This window comes from Mycteria americana, chromosome 1, assembly GCF_035582795.1.
Source record: "Mycteria americana isolate JAX WOST 10 ecotype Jacksonville Zoo and Gardens chromosome 1, USCA_MyAme_1.0, whole genome shotgun sequence".
NCBI lineage: Eukaryota > Metazoa > Chordata > Aves > Ciconiiformes > Ciconiidae > Mycteria > Mycteria americana.
The window spans coordinates 164,532,676-164,558,051 of NC_134365.1; the positions used below are offsets into that span (position 1 = coordinate 164,532,676).

The 25,376-nt window shown below is 39.5% G+C and overlaps 1 protein-coding gene across 2 annotated transcripts in view; it reads right to left on the reverse strand.

Annotated features, from left to right (window-relative positions):
- The window catches only part of DNAJC3 (DnaJ heat shock protein family (Hsp40) member C3), a 157,504-nt gene that overhangs the window by 118,562 nt on the left and 13,566 nt on the right, over positions 1 to 25,376 (reverse strand). The window contains exons 5-12 of one of the 2 annotated variants that reach the window (XR_012778962.1): positions 20,269 to 20,421; positions 18,785 to 18,966; positions 16,632 to 16,751; positions 14,727 to 14,832; positions 14,511 to 14,631; positions 9,307 to 9,439; positions 8,323 to 8,471; positions 3,611 to 5,977 (exon numbers count right to left, since the gene is read on the reverse strand). Coding sequence is in view for 1 of the 2 variants with exons in the window: in XM_075526732.1 (XP_075382847.1) it covers positions 5,820 to 5,977; positions 8,323 to 8,471; positions 9,307 to 9,439; positions 14,511 to 14,631; positions 14,727 to 14,832; positions 16,632 to 16,751; positions 18,785 to 18,966; positions 20,269 to 20,421 (1,122 nt within the window). In the remaining variant the exon portion in view is untranslated. Of the gene's footprint in view, positions 1 to 551; positions 5,978 to 8,322; positions 8,472 to 9,306; positions 9,440 to 14,510; positions 14,632 to 14,726; positions 14,833 to 16,631; positions 16,752 to 18,784; positions 18,967 to 20,268; positions 20,422 to 25,376 lie in introns of those variants that run through there. The other variant, XM_075526732.1, reaches the window with a different exon arrangement.

The window sequence follows — 25,376 nt, forward strand, 5'->3', positions numbered from 1 at the left end:
GTAAGTGTTCTTCATCCGTATGTCAGGAACACCTTTTACTAGCGGTGTTTGTGGTGCCTGTAATTTAGCTACCCATCCAAATGCTTAAGAGGCACACTGTCATTCTACTACGATTTACCTCTCATATGGACGTGCTGTGTAATAACACCATGTTTTCAAATTGGTGGTAGGTGGTAAACCACCCTTAACATGAGCTATCCTATAGTAAGCATCTGGCAGGCTTTAAAGCACATTGAGTCTTGCAGTTACAACAGTAGGGAAATATGTTTTGCCCGTAGAAAAATTCTTCACGTTTAGGAAGATGATGCAAGAGATACACCACACTCTAGTGTTGTGAAAACTGACAGAACTTGGCAACATTATAAGCCCTGACAAACAGCTGCTCAGCTGTGACTCTACCTGTAGCTTCTCCTGTCTCTGTACATTGTGTGTCCTTCCTCTCCTTAGTTAGGTGTATACTCCGCTTACAGCCATGAGCCTGAAGGGGGGAGAAAAAAAAAAACCAACACACCAAAACCACAAAAAACCCCCAACAACCACAGAACCCCCCAAAAACCAGCCCAGCACTCCAGCTGTAACTCCTTTCCCAGTCCCCACAGACTTGACATTTCAGGAATCTTTCCTAGACCATAACTGCATCTCTTACTGTTGTGCTTTTCTGAGGTCAAGACAGACTGATGTGCTCATATCTGACAGGTAGGCTACAGGTTTCCAAAGACAGACACTGGGAAACCACACTAAGGAATCCCACATAAAACCTGGCCTCTTAAAGAAGCCCTTGCTTCCAGCCACCCCCCAAACATCTCATCTCACCTTCTGTCATCTGTGTTCACTTTCACACATTTGGCAGCTGCAAGCCATGTAATTTTAAACTCAGACACCTTCACTCTCACCAGCTGTGTATGTATCCATGCCCTTTACCACTGTATACACACACAAGAGTGTACAGTAAATTGCTTCCAACCAGGAACTCCTAAAAATTAACAGTTTCTAAGGAAGAGGTTAAGAAAAGAACATGCACATTTTGATGACTGATAAGGAGGTCGAAGCTTACTCACACTGTCACTCATGCACATGTATACGCTCTGGATGACTTCAGGTAGGATTGTCATCTTTATAGATGCCATGGATACAACTCTGCTTCGTTTCTCATGTTACTGCGCAGGGGTTCTATTGGTGACTAGACTGAGCCCTCGGTGGCTGTTTTATGGCACCGTGTATGAATTGACACTTTCTTCAGTGAAATCACCGATGGAGTTCAAGCTCTACTGGAGTACTTTTAGGGCACGGTCTGCTCAGAGGCCCATGATGCAGTTTCTGCTCCAGCCTCCTACAGACTCTGCCTGTGCAGAGTAGCACTACCTCTTGTTCCTTTCAGCTAGCCTTGAAGTCTACCTGGAAGAGCTGCTGCGTAACTCACTCCTGCAGGCTCAGCAACTTCTCACCTGCCTTCCAAGTTCTGGTACTTCTGTTAGCCCCCTTGGAACATTTACTGGATTAAAAATAAATAAAATAATTAAAAAATCAGTTTACTGTCTTTAGAAGTAGTTTTCATCATCGCCTAGAAATCATACTTAAGAGTACACGCTCATCTTACACCTCCCACATGCCCTCAGCCACCAACCTTCTCTCTCCAGAGCTGCTGGCTGGCCCTAAGTTCCAGCCTCAGGAGAGAGGGCAGAGGGGATTCCTCCTCTCCCCTCGTGTCACCAGAGGCTTTCCTGCGACAGGCTGCTATCCAGAAAGACTGCCTGTGATTTGATTCTGCCCCCAGCCCCCCGAACACAGCCAGGTACAGGTCTGGGACAGTTTGCCAAACATTGTCCTCTATGTTCCATACAACAGGTTGCTGCACTCCTGCTACCTGCTCAGCTACAAGGAGAGAGGGCTGCTCCCGCAGGCAGGAACTAACAGGAGAAAAACTAAGTTTTGAAACCCAAGTGTGAAGTACCCAAATGCTGCTTTTCACTCTCTGCCTTCCTTGTTAAAGCCTGACAACTTTTGCATTAGCTGCTTAAGAAATGTGAAGCCAGGTTTTGGCAGCCTTTTGCTGCATTCCTGCACAGCTCTGACTTCAAACTTGGAGAGCAGGATGAGGAAAGAAGGGCAGACAAATACACTGCAGTGCTTTCTTGTCATCATAAATATCTTTATTGTGAAAAATACCATAAAATAATTCCCACAGTTCTAGAAAAAACAGTTCTTGCTTTTTAGATTTATGATTTTATATAAAGACATTTTATAATTTGAAACATTTGATAAATCTCTGGCTAGCTTTACTTATCCTTCTTAAAACATAAAACTGCTACTTTGAGATTTGCTGAGGGCAAAAAAAAATTATTCTTCCATTTTTTGTTGTTATTTTATGGATAAAAGTGTGTATTACAGAGCAAACAAACAATACCTTACAATAAGGCACTTTTAAATACAACTAACCTGCTATGCTATACTGGCTAGTTTCCAGCAAAGCTCCTACAAATCACAGCCCTAAGGAGAAGAATAATTCTTATTCCAAACACTGGTCTGAAAACTGAAATGATAACAAGCTTTATTTTTTTTTAAAAAAGTTTAAGCTGACACATTTTCTGTGTATGTCACAAGTTTGAGCTCTTGTTTATAATTCACTTCGAATCTGGTTTAATACTGATTTATTAATACATCAGTATTAAGCATGTATCAAGTAAAATATGCTCCCCCCACTTCATTTTAAAACAAGTTGGAAACTATTTTATTAAAACTGAAAGAGAGAATTCAACAGAGAAAGTTCGCATCTACATATAGGCCAATTACTGTAATGATGCTTCATGCACATCTCGGGGTTTACAAACTAACAAGACATTTATTTCAATGTTCAGGTATTGAACATTATTGCACTACGGACACCCACTAATAAATAAAAAGGCAAATTCAGCTTCCTTGTACATCGCCTGCACCATTAACACTCAGTGTGTTACCAGCGCTTCATTTTCTGAAGTCACATCAGGAAATGCATCACTTTATCTGGAGATCCTTGACAGGTAAACACTTTCTTTTTATCACAACTTTGTCTTTCTGTATTTTTGGAAGTACCCTAGAGCTAAAAGCCAGCATCTGCTCCCTTAAAAACACCACTAGAGTGACAACACTTCTTGTAATCAGCAGCTGCTTAATGTCAGAAAGCCTTATTCTCCATTGTCATTTTTTGTTTTTCTTTAAAGACACTGTCTTCCACAGAAGGAATCTATGAACAGCATTCACGCATTAATCATCTTCCTTCTTCTATTGGCTACATTCAATCCTTTTTTTTTCCTTAATATGCAATTTTCCCTTTCCCATTCTCAAAATAAACAGAATCCTTTTTGTTCCTGACTGCTGCCAGTGTACAGCAGAACTGTCCATTGCCTTAGAGAAACAAATATGCACTGCTCTAACATCAGTGCCTTGTATGAATAATTTACTTGTGAGGGACTTATTCCTTCCCTTAAAAAAGAGATTAAAAAACAGGAAACAGTTTTCTCAGCTATAGCTTTTAAAAGAGAAAAGGGAAAGGGATGAGAACAAAAAAGCTGAACAAGGGTAGTCCTTTAAAAGAAGATGTATTATTTCTAGCACTTCCCTAGCACACACACACATAGCTGTCTGTGGTATTTATTGTGACTTCCTGAAACTGAACAACACTCCTGTATGTACAAAATATGACGTATTGCTACACTGGTCATTCAATATTAATTTAAAAACAGCCCCTTCTGTAGTGAACAAGGCAATATAAAAGTGTTTATACAGAGCAATGGCTCGCACACAAACATGTACAACCCGCAAACCATACAGCAGCCACCCAGCCTGTAGCAAGTATGGTTGGGTCTAGCTCACCCTCAGGGACAGAGGGCTGACGACAGCCAAGAGACCACTGTACGTGAAAGCTACCTACCGATCTTTTACTTACTGTGAGCAAAAAGCACATGCGCAGAGAGCTGTCTGCATCAGCTGATACCATGGGGTAAAAGGTTATTTACTGTGCAGCAAGTTCCTATGTCTAAGCCTTAGAGGTCCTACAAGAACCATGCTAGCCCAGAACGGCGTGAACAGCGTCCTGAGCATCTTCTGCAGAGTTTAAACAAAAAGCTTTCAGACAGGTCAAAAGCAGAAGTCAAACTTCTAGAAAGTCATTCAACTTGGAAAATATCTGACACCGGAGTTTAACAGGCTGCTGGGGTGTTTTTGTACCATAAACTGTTAGAAATCACCACATATACTCTTCAGCTTGAAGATAAATTTCTGCTGAACAAACACTGACCTTTAAATTGCTGTTGAAGAACATTTTACAAGACCACATGGCCTCACAATTATATTTGTAAAGTACTTGAGGCAGGAGACAAGTGTTATGCTCCAACAGCAACTCTGATTACAGTAATAAAAACCCACTTTCAGATTGAAGGCCTTATTTGCTGATTTCATCTGTTTTACTGAGGCTGCTTATGCTTTCAAATGCCATGAGTTGAAGTGAGAGAAGATTCCTATCAATTGATTATTGTTTTCCAGTTAAAATCCAATCAAGAAAACATTGATGAACTGTAATTCTTGCATTCTAAGAAAATGGCTGCTGAAACTCATCAGTAATTACGATGAATATATGTGGTTACAGAATAAGAAGACTATTCACTCATAGCAGCTACAGTCCTGGTAATACCTCACATAGCATTCACACAGTTCGATCAATACACTAAACCAATTTTAGCTACGTCCATATAGAAAAAATAAACCAGACTTTTGGCTAATGGCAAGTGAGTCCCCCTTTTTGCACACAGGCAGTTGTTTTTGCAGTACTGTGGCTGTTACACAAAACATAACATTACTTCAAAAAATTTCACATAGTATTAACTCACTGTTGCAACCCCCAGCAGAAATGAAGTCATATTACAGGATAAGGCTAGAGTTAATATCGTATTCCTACAGTCCGCAGTACGCTCACCTCACAACCTGTATCGGTTCTGAGCTTATGTACAGAGAAGTAACAAATTGCTGCATAGTCAGGGAAACGTCACATCAAATTTTTTGCTCAAATCTCAAGCAGGTGTTTTGTTAAAGTGCAAACTACTCAAAAATGATACCTAAACATCCCAAATCACATTCAGAAAAAGTCTTCCAAAAAACATCAGGTATTTTTTTTTTTTTTACTTTCATATTTGACAATTATCACCAAGGAAATCATCCCAATTCATTCCAGGTTAATGAATAAAGTGAGTAGACATTTTCACATACAATTACTTACAAGCGATCTTCTTTCAGAGCGATTGTTCAGACTCATTCAGTATGCAGCCTCTTCACCCTACCTATGGCACTGCCAACAGAAATACAGGAGGTGGTCGCTAGGGTTTCCTTTTAAGAATACTGAGATGGATCATTCTGCTGAGCACAATGACTAACAATTTGTTAACGTAGAGACTATAACTACCCTTTCCACGTTTATTAGGCCCCAATTCAGAAAAATATTTACATGCATTTTTACCTTTAAGCATATACTTGAGTCCTAAATTTATGTTTGTGTTGCCCTAAGTAGCCCCTTACTGTTTTTTTCCATCCATAGGAATAAACATGTCCTGCATATCCACAACAAATACATAGGCAGTAACAAACCCCCCAACCAGTATGAGCTTGTCAAGTTCACCACAAAGCAAACCCTCTGAATGCTAAAAGAAAGAAGGAGCTTTCTTCTAGTGCAGTAAGACTCTGGATTAAGGACAACATTAGAAATTAAGATTTTGGGTCTTGAACTGAGAGACTTTTCATTTTTCAGCGAATTAAGTAAAAAACAGCAGCAGCCACCAGAAACAGTCTTGGCTCTAACTGAAGTGAAATTTGAATGTAAATGGTCCTCCTCCAGAACCAAAGGGATTGAATCCTTGCCATGTGTTCCAGTTCCTGTGGAAAGGGTTGCCCCCACCCTGCTGACTCTCCGCATCCAGCGGGTCCTCTCCCGCATCAAACTTCCGCCTCATTTCTGCAGGAAACAAAACCAAGGTGGAATCATGGCACAGTAGTTAGGGCAGTAACACCAAGCATCTTCGATGACCAATAACCAATTCAGACACCCCCCCCCCCCCCGCCCCAGGCCACAGAGCTGCAATTATCACTTGTATTGGGAGCATCTGTAGGACCTAATTACTCTGAGTTTTTCAAAGCTGTCCAGGAGACTGGCAGAGAAGAGACTAACACCATGAAAACACTATACAAAAAACTCCAAACAAATCATTTAGTTTAAAACAAGGCAAGCCAGTACCTGGCTGTCCAATAGGACAGGTATGAATTTCAACAGGGATGGGACAGTTGCACTTTGACCAACTGCATCCCACAAATAATTGGGACATTTTGTCCTTGATGAGTTTATTGGACCTATTCTCTCATAGCTGCACTCACTCAGGATGGTCCAAGGACAGACCATGCTGTACCCTGCCAATTCTTCGCAACCAATAAATGCCAATATTGATCATTCAGCAACAGCACGAAAGTCAGCATGCAGAGACCCAAACGTTTTCAGTCTGCTCCACATACCATTCAGGCACACAGGTGTCTAGGGGACAGCAGTTTGGAAGCAGAAAGCATGTTCTTTAAGCAGTTTTGTCCAGCAGGGACAAAACTGAAAGCCTTCCCCAAGACCCACAGACAAGTCACAGGCTACACCACTACTGTGTTATTTATACCCACATATAACTTTCAAGCAGCCTGCAAGTGCCACAAGGTTTTCGATCACCTGGCACTTTTTCAGGGCACCCATTTTATCAAGGCAGAGAAGGGAAGCAAAGGGGTTAGTTGTGGGGGAAATCGTGAAACTGGCTGAGGGAGGAATGTGGAAGATGGCTTCAAAGTACACCAGAGCCCTGTGATAATAAGCTTGCAAATCAAAGCTCAGAGATTTAGGGGTCCACAGGCTTTATAGTTTTTCTTTACATAACCAACGTGGTCACTAGAGCCAGAAAATGACCTGGGAAAAATATCTGGATGAAAGGAGAGAATGTCATCGCAGTAAGAAAAGACGGAAAGCAATACAGGTGGCATTACAAAAGCTGAATATGACCGGTGTTACTTTTCTTGCCCAGTTAGTTTGACAGCAATGGTAAACATGACGTAAGAAACAGTGTCAAGGAGAAAATACATGAACATGCCCTGGAGATGTTGACAGGGCAAACAGAATCTCAAACACTTCCAGTATATAAATCTCCTAATTTGTGTTCATAATTATGAACAAAAGATCACATTAACACAGAAAAAGGTTTTCTGACCAGAAGTGCTTGTAATGCAGTTCACTCTCAGATCTCTCCTTCCCTCAAGAAAGTCTGAGCCCATCTGCCTAACTATTACTTAGATGATCCTGAACAGTTGAAGATAAAAACAGAAGCCTCCAATATCTACATCTTTTTATGTGCTTCTCTTTCCAGTGACCGTACAGGACCTGTTTAAAGACAAGAACTTAACAAATAGCTCTGGTTGAGGGATTTTTCGTTTGTTGGGGTTTTTGTTGTTGTTGTTTGGGTTGGTTTGCTTGTTTTTTTTTAAAGGAGGCGAGATAACCACACCACCCCGGTTTGTATTACGTTCTTGAGACTAAATGGTCCAACCCTTTCTGTTCATCTCTTGGCGAGACAGACATCAGATCTCCTAGTCACCACACCACTGGGTCTCCTAGGAGAGTGACTGCCTTCTTAATTTTTTTCCCCCTCCTCCAGAGCTGACAAGCAGACAGCCAGACCTGACAGTGCTTCTTGCTCCTAAGGACTGGGCCGGCCCCAGGAGCACGGCCATAGACCAGCAGTGAGGGCATCCTCTCCCTCAGCCTGACAGGAACCAAGAACTCAGTCCCCTGCCCTCGGGAAAATGCTCTGTTTGCAGAGCATCTGCTTGCACAATGCATCTAGGCTTTGATACACACAACAAGAGCCAATTTTGAGGGCTTCTTTGGAATACTTCAGGTGCTGTTATAATCTCAATGTAGTTTGCAATAGAACTCTGGGCAGAAGGAGACACCCACATCCTTAAAGAAAGGATCTCCAGAGTTAATCAATCCTGGAAATCTCTGCAAGATGATAGCCTAAAAAGAGGCTTTTGAAATAATTTTTATTTGACTTTAAACAAAAGTCACTGAACCACAATAAATAATTCCAGGTTTACATCTGAATTCATGCAACAGACTGGATGCAAGTATTAGTGCATTGCTTTCTCAAGATGGATTAAGGGGAGAAAGGGAAAAAGGGAAGCCGTAATACTTGTTACGACTTACACTTGCTGCATTTTTACCCTACTGTAAAAAAGTAAAAAAAATTGAAGTCACTGCATAAGAACAATCATTACCTGGGTCAGTGAGGACTTCTTTAGCAGCTGCTATATCAATGAATTTTTTCTCTGCTTTCTTCTTTTCTTCCTCACTCTGGAAGTTATCAGGGTGCCACTGGGATGCCAGCTTTCTGTAAGCTTTTATGATTTCTTGCTTTCGAGCATTTCTGGATGGATAAAGTTATAGATAACTTAAATTTTTAATTGTTCATATGCCACACTGGTGAATCTACAGGCTTATTTTAAAACACTGAGACAGTAATTAAAGGCATCAGGAAAATTATGAGTTAGTTAACCTTCTGCCAGTGGCACTGAAGATTCTTTATACAAAACCCAGAAGCAGTAGGTTGCAACTTTAAACAAAGATTACTCACTCTTTCCTTCACCACCCATTTACCTTCTTTGGAAAGATGCTACTGCCAGCTACTATGCACAATACAGTTCCCAGTCCAAAGAATTTACAGTCAGGTGAGTAACAAAAAGTACAAAGAGCAGAGATCAAATTAGTTCACAATTGGAAGGATGACCAACACTAGTTCAGAATTGGACATTTGTTTGGTCCTCATTACAAAAAGAAGTCGTGAGTTTCTCAAGGTGAACGGCAGAAGTATTTTAGATACCTTTCAATTACTCCTTTCAAACTCTTCCAATCTATCATATTATCTGCCACAATTTTATTTTTTTGTTGCTTTCAGTAATTCTTTCTAGTCTTCATTTCTTCCCCAATTAATTCACCTGATTCTTGATTATCTATACTAAGAATTTCTTGCCAAGGGATTTATTTCCTTCCTTCCCAATGTTGTTTTTTCATTCTTTCTAAAGGAATTGTAAACAAATGCTACTTAAAAGCTGAAAACTGCTAAACTAGTACAGTAGGAAAGTAAAGGTAGCAAGATACAGGAAAAAAAACTAACAGTCAGCAAAACAAATTCAAGTGATCAGCCCTAGATGTACTGGTTTAATAACCAACTTTCACATTATCATCTCAGATATTAATCTCACCTTTTTACTCCTAAGATTTTATAGTAATCCCTCTTCTGTGATTGCTTCAGCATCCTCTGGGCACGTTCTAGCCCCTCCCGAATCTGCTGGTCATTTTCACTATTGGCTTGAGCAGTCTCATAGTCTTTAATAGCTTTTATAAAAAGTGAATGAAAAAAGATTACACAAATCTTTACAAACTTCAATTTAAAGAACTCAACCACTCTCCAAAACTGAAGTTTTGCTATTACCATATATAAACAGCAAAACTTATTTCAACTTGCCATGTTTTTTTTTTCCGAAATTAGAAAACCTTAGAGTAGAGGAGATTCATTTTCACATCTAAATTAGGTAATTTTCCTTCTTTAGGTTCATCACACTTTTTGGAAAGGAAGGAGAAGGGAGGTTACTAGCGGCAGGTCAGAACACTCTCTAGATGTTACAACAGTCACATCAATTAACATAACAAGCATGTAGGACTGGGACAAAACACAAGTTTCAGTGACTAGTATTTGAAGAGCCCACTGCACAGTGTTAGTCCCATAGACTGCTGTTCAATGGAAGGATGCATTATATAGAGTCTTTAAATTAGTATTCCTTCTTCTCCCATAGTCTACACTCAATCAACACAATATAAAGCCTCTTCCTCTTTAATGACAATAAAGATGGATTTCAGATTACCAGTAAGTTCATACTGTTAGTGAAAGACAAATATTTGCTTTTTACACCTCTGTATAATATGCAGATGGTTAGATTTTAAGGGTTTTTTTCCAAAGGCATGCTCTCACTTTTATTTGAAGAGTTGCATTTCTCAGGAATGAAAGCAAGAGAGGTGCTGTAACATACTCATGAATTTTTAAGAAATTCCAGGTCTATACTTTTTTTTTCTGAAGTAAACTATATTATTATTGTAAGTGATAACTGAATGCTTAAGACACCAAGTTTAAATATTCCTTGATATCAAGATTTATCAAGGGAAGCAACTGTTGAAGTCTTTAATGAGACTGCTCTTCTTTCACTGTTACAATCCTCAAAGTCTCATTTGCAGATCCAAGTCTCCTAGGTTTCTCAAGTTAGACAAAGTACTTGCATCAGATTATTTCCAAGCAGATGCTATTTCTCAGCAGGTGTTACATTTGTTTTTCACTGTTTCTGAGCAAGACAGCAGGAAGTGCTAATGAATTTGTATTACCCAGACATCTGATACCATTGCAATCTTGTTTTGGTTATTGAAAAAAAAATTCCAAAAAGTATTTCCAGTGCCCCAACAATTTCATATGCTGTTACAAACAAAACAAAATTTCTATTCATTTTCACATCACTGGACACTGTCATTTGCTGCCTGAACAAAGCATTTTGGCTTCTGCTGATACTTTTAATAATTTGTTCAGTCATTAAAAAAACCCCAACAAACAGGAGCGTACACTAATGCGTGTATGTGCCCAATATATGCTGTTGAAACTGATGAAAATAATGAAAATGCAGGGATTTCATTATGCTGCTTCATCACTCCAATAATTTTAAGTGCCAGTGTACTTAATCTACTTCATGTAATAATGGGAGGTCCCATCACAACGTCCTGCCAAATGCAGATCAGATTGCTCAGCTTCACTGAGCACCACATCATCTACAGCACGCACCACAGCTGGAAACCAAGCTGCTCAGGGGTTGAGTATTTGCAATGACAGTACTAGATTTCTCTTTTTTAAATTGACTCCCTTATTTAAAGGCTACAAGTATTAAGTATATGGGAAGGTATGTTTTCCAGTGCTGCACACCACAGAGGCAATGCACCCAGCACACCTGATGGCAAGTACATCTTGCACTTTCTCTCAGTTGGAAGAGACTTCGATTTTGATGGTACTCTCCAGTAGTCTCTTTCAGACAGCTAATCATTCTCCCCACCTGAGGGGTGAGGGTTGGAAGCAGGAGGAAGCAGGATGACAGCTTCCTGACCACAAGAAGTTTGCTATGAAACCAGGAGACTTATTACTAATTCATGGTACGTCAAGTGAGATATTTAATCAATTCTTCTCAGTCACTATTTCTAAAAGCACTAGTACCTCACAAACCAACACAAGAATCACTGCTGCTTCTTACTGGCCTGCTATTTCAGAGAGCATCCTTTCTTCCTTTCATCCTGTCCCACGACATGAAAGGAACAACCAGTTTCCTGTATCACTTTCAATTTAAATACTTTAGTCAAATCTAACTCTCCTTCTTTCAATACAAGAGTCTTCACAATCTCTCCAATAGTAATCACATCGTATCTCTAAATACCTGAACTGGCTTTCCTATCTTGCCTGCTTCTTTAGAACAGAGTGACCAAGACTGGCCATTATTCCATATGCAGAACTAATTTCCTATCAAACATGAGTAACTGCAGACAACCTCTGTCCATGCCAACTCTGTTAGAGGAATAACTGAATCAGTTATGTTCTTACTGAAATAGGGACTGTTTCCTCTACAGTAGTAAGGTAGGGATGAAAAAAAGAAAAAAAAAAAAGAAAAAGGATGTCCTGACCAGTTTTGAAACAGCAAGGTAGTGTTTTTTTCTTGCCAAAACTTGTGCTGTATACTTTAGACAGATAGACTCCTGTACTTATGAGGTAAGCCAGAAAGGGAGTCATTACACATCTGTTGCAGTAGACAAGCCCTGGATCCCATGTGATTATAAAGTAATTAAAACCATTTGAAGGGAATCGGAACTCAGCTATACATACCGAAGTGCATCTTGAACATTTAACAGTAATCGTCTTCGAAGTTCTGAATTACAAGTACTTTGAAATTTCCTGTCTTTAAACAGGAAAATAGGTGCCTCCAGCTTGAAATTTTCTTGAGGGAAGAATGAGAATCAGTTTGCCCCTTTAAATATGAGACTACAATTTTAATTGCTCTACTGTTCTCTACAGCAGAGAGAAATCAGCCATCATTTTATAGCAGTTAAAACTGAGGGATAAGTGAAGACACCTTCAGGCTGACTAACATTAATGGACTATAATACTGTTTATGGAGGCTCTGATGGAAGACAGAGTGTAACTACAACCATCTCACTATTGTCAAGGGCAGGAGAAAGGCAGGGGATATGCTAAACAACAGGGATTTGGAGGAGCACGGTTCCACTCTAGCATGGTTGTCCATTCAGAACGAGGCTAGGCCAAGCCCAGCAGGCTCCAGCCCAGGAAATAAGCTCTCCCAGATCCCACATGTGTCCTCTCTGTACCTCCTATATCCCAGAATAGCGAGGCATTTGCTGCAGCACAAGACCAAGTTGGCTCTGTGCATTTGTGCAGGACCTTTTTACAAAACTTTTTTTTTCCTCTAATTTGCAAGAGTTGCCAGATTCTCTCACCCTAGAGGAACCAGGAATAGATGAGGATTTAATAGAAGATAATGTTAGAAAGATCCAAATTGAGGTTCATCAATTTCAAGAAAACAAACAGATCAATTCTGTCCACTAGTAAGAAGCAAAAGGTACATCTAAGACAACTCACAGCAGGACCTGTTTGGCCTGCCCCTCGCTGTACCCTCCTCTAAGCTGAAGATTCATACACCTTGAGGGGAAAAAATAATCTTAAATTTTCTTTCAGTTCTCCTTTTGCTGATGCTCCTTCCTCTTAAACCAAAAACCTTTGTACAAGCCATAATCTATGTAGATTTGTATTCTGTACCTTCAACTATTTTTAGGGAAGCGGGGTTTTTTTAATTAATTTGTAAATCTACTTTTCCCAACACTGACTGAGCTTACTTCTACTGTAGGGAAGTACAGAAAAAGATGGGGAAATGCCCAAAGGGGGCCTCATCACTATGAAATCTTCCTGAGCCTTACTTTTAGGTTGACACTGCAGTTCTAAACAATCAAAAGATGGAAAAACATTACCCTAAGAAAAGCAGAAAGACAATTTTTCCTCACACTTTGGGGTTTTTTTAAGCAATCCCTTTGTACAAAGGTCATCAGTTCTCCAAAATGCTGTTGTCTTTTTCTTATAAGGAGGAAGAAGGCTTGCCAGCCTCAGCAAAGAGGGACTAGGACTAGGTCACTTCAGAGGTACAAAGTCTACAGGGCTGATGAAGAGGACTGCCTGAAACTACACCAGTCCTCTTTATACCATGTTTTCATTTGAGTCAAGGAGGCCTAACAAAAGAACAAAATAGGCATCTCATTTTTGAAGTGAACTTCAAGAGGTGAGCAATATCATCTCTCAGTGATTAATTTCTCAGAAAGACAAAAAAGTCTGAGCTGCTATTAATGAGAACAGCTGCCTTCATGAATGTTTAAATTGAAAAGATTTTTTTTGTTCAGTTGTAAAGTGAAAGATCTGGTACCAGCATACAGAAAAGGAAAATGGTTCTAAATGTATGAGTACTAAAATTAATGGAACTAGTTTTCTGCAGACTTTAAAGCCTACAAGCCCCTTCCCTCATCACATTTGACTGAAACAGCCCAAAAACTGCTGCATGACTGAGCACGGGGGTGGAACAGACAGATTGTCCAAATTTCCTTCTTAAGCCTGGTTTCTTGTGGAAATGAGATTCACTAAATTAGATTTTGAAGATTTTTTTATAGCATATTAGCACTTAGTACTCTTAAAGAAGCTAGGTAACAACATAATGGTGTACTCGTAGACACACATCACTCAGTCCCTACTTTCCAAGGCTGTAGATGGCACCATGTAACAGCATGCATTTTATGGAAACCCTGTATGGAAAATGCAGTCTCAGGAGTAGAATCAGTTTACTGCTTTTAGCAGCACTACAGAGACCCATGGAGGTGAAGCGATGGCTGTTATCTTCCTCTGCCCTCAACATATGCTAGGGGATAGAACAGTATTGTTTCATGCTGCCATCTAAAGACATTAAAATGGAGTTCCTAAAATGGATGTACATCACCCTAACTATAATTACCTTTTATCTCTAAATGCAATTGTCTGACATTGCTGATTATATAAAATGTGTTTAAGTAAGTTGAGTAAGCTGTACAGTCTCATATACAACATCCTGAACACTGTTGTAAAGACAACTCCGCTGCAGATAAAACAAGTACATTTCACTTATACTAATCAAGACAAAATTACCAGCAGATATTTTTGTAAATCTGCAACTACCAGTGCTGATTAGGGATAACAACATCGCATAGAATCAAAGTGCGTGTTAAAAATTTTTGAAACACTGACTGCATTTTAAATGTCCACAAAAAAGTATGTTCAAACTGCATGCAACTGTACCTTCTTCATATAGGTCTTCCAGCAAATAAGCTTCTGCTCTGTCTTTCAGGGCATTCACATTGGTTGGTTCCAGTTGCAGAACTTCTGTACAAACTTTAATGGCTTCTGTAGCCTGCTGATTCTAGAGAGGAGAAAGTGAAACAAAATTCATGCGGTTGGGGGGGTTTTTTTGTTCGTTTTAGAGAAATTTACAGAGGGAGACAGAAACAGAATTACCTTTGATAAACAGTGGCAGATCCTTTCTTTGGCACGAGTAGCATAAATTGGGACTTCTGGCTCAGTTTTCGTTACAGAATCATATTTATCGATAGCATCTTCATACCTGTTTAAATCAAAGAAAGATAAGCATAATATCATGAAGTGTAATAACTATTTCAGGGTGTTGCAATTTATTTACAAATTTTAAAATTTTAAAATTCACAGATTTTCACATCCTTCTAGCAATGTACCTTAACTTTAATAATCTTAAAGGTGTGGTGTGAGACAACTATGAAGAAAACTTTCAGCCACTTCAAGAATTACACCTCCATTCCCTTTTCTGTGCTATGAGCCAGAAAAGCAGGCACTATGCCTGGCAGGCTTTTGCAGACGACTACCATCCCTCAGTGTGCAGACACAACTCTAGATTTGCCTCCTGTCCAAGTGCCACTCTGCACCTGGAAGAAAGCATCTCTCTCTCTGATATCCGAGATGGACCAAGTCTGCAGTCTTGCTGTGAGCACTGTACTATCTGCATTTCTTGGTACAAAAAAGAAAAAAGTTCTTTACGCAAGCTTGAATCAGGCAGCTGTTTTCTCCCTTCCTTCTTCTCCACAAGTCACACAGTAAAATGCATTTTTGCTGTGAAGCTTTCAAAGATGCTAAAGTTCCACGGTTTGAGTAAGAAATGGATTAGAACATTCACCTAAAAATGCATGTGTGTGATTCAACCCATGGGTTCGTACAAGCTAGGAGAAATTCAAGCTCTCAGAAGACTCCCTGAAAATGTGCTGATACTGGATTACACAGAAGACTAAAGTGAAAAGAGTCCAAACGGACTGCTGACTTCATAAAATTGTCTTCAATTGTGCCGACTCACATTCCTGATATACTTCATTTTAAAAAGCCACACTGACAATGTTTAATCACTTGTTAGGGGTCCTTACAGTTGGATGTCATGTGCTTGGGAACACGTAAAACTGAAATAAAGCAAGAAGCAGAAGAATACAGAGGCATTGTCTATCATTTAACAGGGTGCATAAAAGAAGCCCATCAGTCAGATCCACTTTTGCTATCAAGGCACTGCAGAGTTACTAGGTGGTTTTAGTCTAAAGATGTAGCCCTTTAATCACAGAATAGTGGAGGCTGGAACAGACTTCTGGAGGTCATCTGGTTCAACCCCCCTGCTCAAGCAGGGCCATCTAGAGCAGGTTGCCCAGGACCATGTCCAGATGGATTCTGAATATCTCCAAAGCGGGTAGACTCCACAACCACTCTGGGCAACCTGCAGCAGTGGAAACAAAGGGGGTGGTGGGAAGCATTTCCTTATGTTCAAATGGAATTTCCTGTTTCAGTTTGTGCCCACTGCCCCTGGTCCTGTCACTGAGGACCACTGAAAGGAGCCTGGCTCTGCCCTCTTTGCATCCTCCCTGCAGGTATTTATATACATTGATGAGATCCCCCTGTAGCAGAGAAGGCTCAGGGGGAACAGCCCCAGCTATCTCAGCCTTTCCTCACAGGAGAGAGATGCTCCAGTCCATCATCTTAGTGGCACTTCAGTGAACTTCCTCTCTCAGTAGCTTCATCTCTCTTGTACTGGGGAGCCCAGCACCTCCAGGTGTGGCCTCACCAGTGCCAAGTAATAATATATGAAAGCTGACAAATATTATCCCTATCTTGGTATCCCTACCTGCTCCACAAATAAGTATGCAAAGAGAAGACAGTAGCATCAGAAGGAATCAGAATAGGATTGTCACTACGTGAGTCAATATTTATTTTAATTGTAATTTGAGAGCTGTGTTCAGTTACCCACTTCAACTGACAGATGCAAAAAGCATCATTTAATCAACTCCTCAATCAATACTAAGTTGGCGCCTCAGTAGCGATTTTTTTTTTTTTTTCAATACAGCAGTGAACACTTACCTGCCTTCTCTGATTAATTCCTCTGCTGACTCAATCTGCTTATTGAGTTTCTTTACTTGCTTATAGAGAGAGAAGCATTGCTTATGGTCTTGGTCGAGTTTCAGACACTCCCGGACTTCACTTTTCATGGCAGGGAGGAACAAAACACAAAACCAAAACAGAAAGACATCACCACACATTATGAAATTTTCACTTAGAGACACAATGCAGCATCTATAAGCTGTCCAGAACAACAGTTGACTTCTTTACACAATCTCCCCCTTCATGCAAAAATGAATTTAAAGTGAGACAAAAAAAGTCTTCCAGAACATACAGGGATATTTGTCTGGTTTTGTTTTTAATTATTTTGTATTGCCAAATATGCAAAGATTGGGAAGTGTTACATTAATAACTGACTAAACAGCAGAAGAAAAATAACCCTGGAAAAGAAGTTATATTCACCAGTTATCAGATACCATTGTTTGTAATTTTCCTATATATTTAACTCAGCTATATTACAAAATACCTATGCAGAAGTATATTTTATGCTGCCTGAAACAGACAAGGCTCAGCTAAGACCCAGGCCTCCTCTTGATGGAATATCAGCCAAGCCTGAGCCTGACTTTTCACTGTGAAGACTGTTTAATCAGACTCTGATTAGGGCAGGTACCTCTTAAAATAGTCAGAAGTCTTTAAAAAAACACAAACCTCCAGGATGCAATCATATGAAGGAATATAAAAGTTTTGTATCATATAGAGTCACCATAGTACAACCAAGCCGTTATTTTCAGAAAGAGATCACAAAATCTTGTTTTGTTCCTATGCACAGACAAAAATATTATTTGAAAATCATTAAGCCTGTAAAGGTAAGAGGAAGAAACTAAGGGAAGGACAAGATTAATCATCCAGCAAGTCCAAGAGCTATAGAACTCTTTCTTAGTATATCTTATGATTAAAAGAAAAAAAAAAAAATCAGAGAAGGGAAAAAAAAAAAAAAAGAGAAGAGGCTTATCCCCTCAATTGTACTTATGAAAATCTTAAGATTTGGTTATTAACAGAGGAAGTCCATGTGTGGATTTCAGAGGGAAAAAAAAAACAAAACAAAACCAAAAAAAAAAAAACCAACACCGATTCTTGAAATCACCAGGTTAAGTGACGGTCAGCTACCAAAAGTCACCAGAGAAGTGACCTATGGGCTCCAGAGATTAAGTATACTCTGGAAAGGGGATCCCTAATGCAAACCAATTAGTTATTTGGCATCTACTTTTGCCCAGCTATAAAGTGAATTTTTGCAGTTAATCACATGCAGTTTCCATCCACCAGCCTTTGTCATACACTGCCAAGAAAAGAAACTCAGGCTTTTGCAGTTCCCTTCACCTCTTACTGAAGAGATTCTGTGGCAGAAACCATATTGGAAGGAGTCTGGAGATGCAGGTAGCACATCTGAGATGATGAGCTGCACAGAAACCACTTGGGTGCAAAAAGAAGGATTATACTATTGGTCCAGCTGAGCAGATTAGGAAGTTAACATTCCAGATGGGGCAAGAGCACTTATCTGCAGGACTGACTAGGGATGTATGGGAATAACACCTTAAACTTAACTGAGTATGAATATAAGGATAGGACGTTATAAAAAAAGTCATCCAAAATGCTGGACACTGTCTGCAAGAATGAAAGACTGACAGCTCTGGATCCCCAGCTCCTCATACTTGGATGCTCCTATACTTATTCATTCTTAAGCTTGTAACCTTTTAAAAATAAAAATCTAGCCCCAAGACTTAATGTATACATTTTTTTGTTTGCATTGTAAACTTAACTTGAATGGAGGTTCAAGGTTAAAAAAAAAGGCTCCACCAAAGCAAGTTTAGAGAAGCACTTTCTTCTAGGATGGAGAAATAAAATAAAGACAGTAAATGTAAGCAACTGACAGACCTGCACTATGGCTTCTATTTAAGTAAACAAGATGCTAGGAACCATCGATGGCTGGTCTGCCAAGAATGGTGTCTTCACTGCCAGTTCTTAGCCTCTGGAAAGGAGCTTCCTTTATCAGATCCAGACCAGAGCTGCTACTCTATCCAAAAACCAGACAACATAGGTATTTCACAGTTTATCATGACCTGTATCATCACATTTTCCATCTCCATTATAATGGTTACAGCAAACAGTAAAATTACCTGAGTGATAATTCATGGTCCCCCAGCTGATAATATATTCTGCTGATTTTATAGAAGGCTTCGGTGTTATCATTCTTTAATTTGGCGGCAGCTTTCAAGTCACTAATGGCTTTGCTTGGTTCCCCTTCCTTTATATAACACTCAGCTCGAAGTTCCCGTAGCTCTGCATCCCAAACACAAACCTTGAGAAACCAAAATTAAAGCTTGGTTTTGGTCCATAACACTTCACTTCTTTTCCTCCCCAACAAAAGAAAAATCCCATTTAATTTCACTTTGCCAACTGCAATAGCATAAGGTTCAAGCTGCACGCAGAGCGCATGAAATTAGCATCTCTGCTTCCTGGTGGATGCTGTGATGCACCTGCCCAAAGAGAAAACAAAGGCCTGAAAAATTTGTAAATGATTCAATGAGCTCATGCAGGGAGATGAATTAAATCTACTGGCACTGCTTAAACTGGGACAGTCTGTTGAGCCTCCAGGGAAGGATATCAGAATCATAAGTTATTACATCTTCCCAAAAGAACAAGGGTAATGAGCAGCAAGGACCAAGCTGTCAGTTCTCCTCTAGGAAGAAGCCTGTAGGTAAGATTCAGCTATGCAAAATTTGACCTTAGTATCTGGATTTTAAAGATCTATACCGAGGTAACAATGTCCCAGTATGGCAAGAATAATTACTTAAAAGGAATTGTCTATCATAATTCATTTTAGAGAATTTATTCTGGGTCTTATCATTTGTTTGTAAACCATTATTTTAGAGAACAAGGCTTTTCTGCTTTTCCACATTCCCTCCCTGTAAACAAACTCACACACTTTGGCAGTTTCGTCACCAAAAGCTAGAATGCTAATGTCACCAGTGTTAATTTCTGTGTGAAGAGTCATAGCAGTTAACTGTCTTTTAACGTATATTTCTATATGACACACAAAATGCCCACATGATTGAGTTATTTACGCTTATACTATCAGACTACCTGTACTGATTAAGATTCAACAAATACAGATATCTAAGTAACATGCTGAAAATCCAGATAGCTACGTACATTTTTAACTTTGTGATTTTTTGTTACTTCATTTTCTCAAGGCAATAATTGCCTGCATATAGGCAACGAAAAATCTAGATGAAAAAAACTATGCCTCCTATATTTGGCAAAACTTCATTGGTTTGAGAACAACTTTTTTCCCAGCTTCCCCAAGAACACTGAACTGTGGAAAAATGGGAAAGTATAATCAAGAAAGTTATCTGTAACAGAAGTTTGGCTGAACTTGTATCTTTAACCCTAACTACAATCTATTATTTTGACTTTTTTGCAGCTAATGCTCAGCATTTTCCACTCTCCAACTTCATTATGGACTCACGGTGCTCAGCAAAACTGAGCCAATTACACCATGTGTTTTCACATCAGTGAAAAAGTTATTAAACAAAAATACACAGATGTCAGACAGGAGCTCTTACTTCCCTTTCACAGTACCATTTTACTTAACACTTACTGCCAAGATTTCATCAAGAAGAGAAATAGCGGCTTCATAATCCTCTTGCTGGTAGGCAGATAATGCTTGTGAATGCAGGCGCTGTAGCTCATCAGATTTTGTGAGCTGAGTCTGGGCTTCTTTTTCCTCATTATTGCTAGGATTGGATTTGAGCTGCAAACATTAACAAGGAGAGAGACTGAAATGCTTGTTCAAGGATCTCTTTTTGTCCCATTAATAATCCTATCATGGAGAACTGACTAAAGCTGCAAATAAAGCAAAATTAGTTTTAAAATTCCACTGGAAATGTTTCCAACTCCAAACTTCAGAAAGAGAAAGACATTTTTAGCTTCAATAAGAGCTGTCAAAAGTTGGAGAAATCCTGCAACCCTCCCGCTTGATCGTTTACCATTGGACACATCATACACAACAGTCATCATCGTCCCCGTCATCCCCTGGAAGTCATGGACCTCTCAATTGTAGCCTAGTTAATTCATCTCTCTGCAGACAGTTATTAAACACTGGATTCCCCAGCATCAGTAGAAAGCAAAGCCACTTGGTATAATCACATATCTCACTGTAAGCACAATACTTATTTATAAATTCATGACAGAAACAAATGCAATGTCACAGATAGTATTACTGTAAAGCTGTGTTTCTTTTATTTTCCCCAGGAAGAGTGGCTACAGGAGCAAGTTGAGATAGGGGAAAGCTCAACTGGGATCAGCTGGGAATTTATACACTTTGCTTCATATGTAGTTTTAAGCAAGTCTAAAGTTTTGTCTACAAAGACTCTAATTTCTCAAACCCCTCTCTCTGAGCAAGTAGAAGGGGTTACATTGTACTTGCCTTCATTTGTTTAGGCAGCTTTTTATTTTCAAAGGAAATAAAAAAACACAAAACAATCTCTCACAGGCAACTCTGCTCCCACCCAGGAAGACAAATATAGGTCAGGAAGATTCTCAGTCTTTTAATTAGGTAACACAACTAGATTAAGGGAACAAAATCCGTCATTCCCACTCAATTTATCAAGTCAAGCTTTAAAAGCATTTGCATGTGGATCCATCTTTCTCCTCATTACTCTCTCTCTGGAAGCTGGCTTCTTCCAGAACTTTATCTCAAGGACTTGACTCAAAACTTTGCAACATTACCTTGCTGCACCCAGGACAGTGGGACAAGGTATTAGTAGTCCACTTCGTGAAACCCAGCATTTTTTTGGCATCTAGAAAGTGCTTAGATCCTTTCTATTCAAAGTAGGCAGTCTTGGAATGGCTGCCTTGCATTTGCAGTCAAACATCAAGTATTTAAGTCTTCTGATAGGAAAAGCATTTTAACAAGCTGAACAGTTCATGCTCGTTTTCAAGAAGCAACATAATCCCCCCTCCAAACCTGCCATACTTCACAAGCCCGTCAACATGACCTTTCTAACCATACACAGAAGTTACACCAGCCACACACAAGGCTATGTGAAAAATACAATGCAGCACTACGTCAGAAAAATATTGTTAATAAGAGGCCCTCGATACAGCCAAACTGGTATACCAGCAGTGACAAAACACTGAAGAGAGACCAATCTTAAACTACATAGGATCCATTTGCATTTTGTGTTGGATGCTGCTGTCCTGAAGATGCCATGTGGCAGTCTGAATTAATTAATATATTTCAATGTGTTGTACCTACATGTATCTTACAATTATGCTTTCTGGATGAGCAATATGCTTTTTATTTAACAAAGCTTTACAATATTACCTGTTACCATGCTTGAAAAAAAGGATCCCCAAACACAGAACACTTACAGGAGACAGAACCTGAAATGATGAACATGGAGCAAGTGCCTCCTGCCTATTAAGTTTAGCAAGGACTTTCCGCTTCATGATCTTTTTTTCAGAAGTACAGGGAAGAGTTACAAAACATGGCTAAGCTAATTCAATGGCTTACCACGACCTGTCCTGCTTTCCAGCTACATAGTCCTACATCTTCCTTTGCAATGGCGCATTAAAAATACAGGAAAAGGCTGGGCATTTAGGAATCCTAATGAAGAACAGTTACAGCCTCCTTGAGGGAAAAAAAAACCAACTCAAAAGCCATGAGAAAAAAACAACTCAAAATCCACAGTCTCAAAGATTATAGATTAAAGAGATACAGGCAATTCACCTGTAGCATTTGAGTATCTTAGTATGTATTATAACAGACACTATCAACTTGAAAAACCCTTACATACTGTTGTTTAAAAAACAACGTATTGTTAAAAGACCCAAAATGTTATAGACACACTGTTTCTATACCTTGCTTACAGTGGCCCAGCACCACTAACACAGGCATACATCTACACATTCTGAAGCTGTTTTATTTTCTTGTTTTTCACACCAGTAAATACAAAGACAATGGAAAGAAATTGATTAGGCTTGTGAAAAACATTGAGGAGAATTGAAGGAACCTCCATGGTTTGTGTTATCTGAGATCAAGACATCCATGCACTCAAGAACAGTGCACAAAGGAAAGCTCTGCATTGGCAGAGCAATATATTAGGTAACACAACTATGATGTTAGACAGATGGAAAAAAGCAAGGAAATATTTAAATACCTTTTATTCTTTAACCAGGAAGCTACAGATGATTACAGTACCACAGAGGAATGTATTTGGAGACAATCTAATGTTACTTTGATGTGGTTAAAAGAGCTTCAAATACCCAACCTAAGCTTGCCTAGTAGCTTACTCAAATCAGGTTAACTTACAGTGCTGTAAGATGGTCTCCTCCACCTACATCCAAAATATTATTATTACACATACCAAGTGACCATGGAAGACTATTGTCCAGTGTATTTTGCAACAGCCAAGGGCTTCTCTAGATGAGAAGACAAGAGCTTGCAGATGTGCAGGGCTCAGTCACTTGGTCTTGGCTGACATCTAGTGGAGATGCAAGCGGCACCTTCAGTTTCCAGCTTTTAAGTGCTTATGCTTCCAAGGGAGACAGAATTGCATATTTAGGGCACCTCAGTTTACAGTATTTATTGCAACAAACTGCAACTGTGAACACTACAGTCAGTCTAAAAAAAAAAAAAAAAGAAGATCATTTAAAATAAATATGACAACCTAGTCCTTTCCACACTTTCCAATAGACTAGGCAGAAGTTCTGGTCTATTTTTGTGCCTTCTACAGAATTCAGCAACTCAAACGCTCATCATTTTCTCTAGGACACATGCAGGGCCACAGACAATATTACAAGGCATATACAAAGGGCTGCCAGGACTTGCATCGCTTTTGTCACCTTTTCAGAAGGCCTTCTATCAACCAAAGTATACCATTATTCCTTTTATTTTCACTAAAAATCACATGCTTAAAGATAAAATAAATATTCCACGGCTTTCATGGATTGAGGCCTTAGACATGAATGTTGATGTGTCCACAGGTCTGTCCTGCTGACTTCTATTATTGAGAAACTACTAACCAAAACAGAAGGAACTTGATATTAAAGCATATGAACACTCAACCAAAGTTGGAGCAGAGAAATAAATACTATTTGTGAGTAATAAATACAATACTGTGAGTAATGACTTTAGAAAGTCAGCTAAGGACTTCTGCTTAATCCCCAGGCACTCTGAACACAGAATTAGAGCCCTCTGCTAACACCTGTTGAAAGTTTTATCACCCTCTAGGTCCTAGATTTCCAAACTGGTAGTCGAGTTGGAAAGGAAAAAGCTAGAGAGCTTCTAAAGATTAACAAGGCGTGATTCTGTATCACTAGGCAGGAAAAAAAAAAACCTGGCCCATGTAAGGAACTTCACCAGCTTGGTGCATCTGTTGGCCAAAAGGAGAGGTTTCTAGAACTGTAGTATTGCTTAATATGTCAAGGCATAAGTCTGAATCACACCTTTCAGCCAACAGGGAAGTACAGAGGAGGGGAGGAAAAAAGGCAATCTAAAAATAAGGCAGGAAGGCTGGGGTCTCAAGAGGCTCTGCTCCTGAAAGGACTACTCCCATCTTTTCCAGTCAGGCATTCCCACTGCCTGCTCTCATATTGACACCGCCTCACGAGACAGCCAGTCCTGATATGCCCCATGGCGTAGAAACATCCAAACAGAGAAACTGCTCTGGTTAGCAATCATATAACTTTAAAGAGGTTTAGGGTGCTCATAAAACTTTTCCCACATACTGTAAAACTGTGTAGAAAGAATTCAACGGTATGAATTTTTCTTTTCTTTCCACAAGTATAGACTAACAGGTAGTTTTACTATTATATGTAAAGAATACTTTCAATTTTAAGCTCTACACAAAACCACTGCTGTTACAAGCTAGGAAAGTTTACCTGTCATCCTCCCCTCCATTTAGATGGGCTGAATTTTTCTTATTCTTTCTCTCCCTCAAAAATGACTGCATTTCCTAAACTGCTGAGATCCCTTTCAAGGAGCATGACTCCAAGAGAGAGTGGAGGAGGGATGGGAAGAAGAAAAAGCTTTTCAGAGTCTCCACTGGGATTTGACAAACTTCTGGAATATTCTAGGAGAAAACAGCATTCTTCAGATGGCTCATTACATCAGTCACCTTGCAGTTCTGGTAGGCACGGAAAGCAACACTGGTGACACTTACTCTTAATGTAAGCGTCACACAGTGAATTACAAACCATCTCACTCCTACATGTCCGTCCTTAAGTAGTCCAAGTAAAACTACTCTTAGTTTCCATACCCTGACCTGGTTTCTCCAACTCAAAAGCAGGGAATATTTTAAAATCAGATCTACCCCCTTGAAGTCAACATCTGACACAAACAAACAATCTCTTGTATGAAATCAGACAAGAGGTAACACATCTACTATCATTCAAGGGCACACAACCTACTTCAAAGGGTGACTTTACCAGAAGAAAGCCCACCTCATCTACACAGCTATTTCCTCAGGAAAAAACTTAACACTGAAGGCAAAAACTCTCCTATTTGACACCCCACAATTCATTTCTGTAAGCGTATGACATCCTCAGGATGACCTATTCTAGATAACATTCTGAAACCCTGCACAGTAAAGAAACTGGATTATTTTTCTTCAAATTAAGACTTCCCTTTCAGTGAAGGGGGATGGACAGGGTGGAGGGTTTTTTTGTTTTTTTAACTACAGCATTTCCACCCCATCTTCCCAC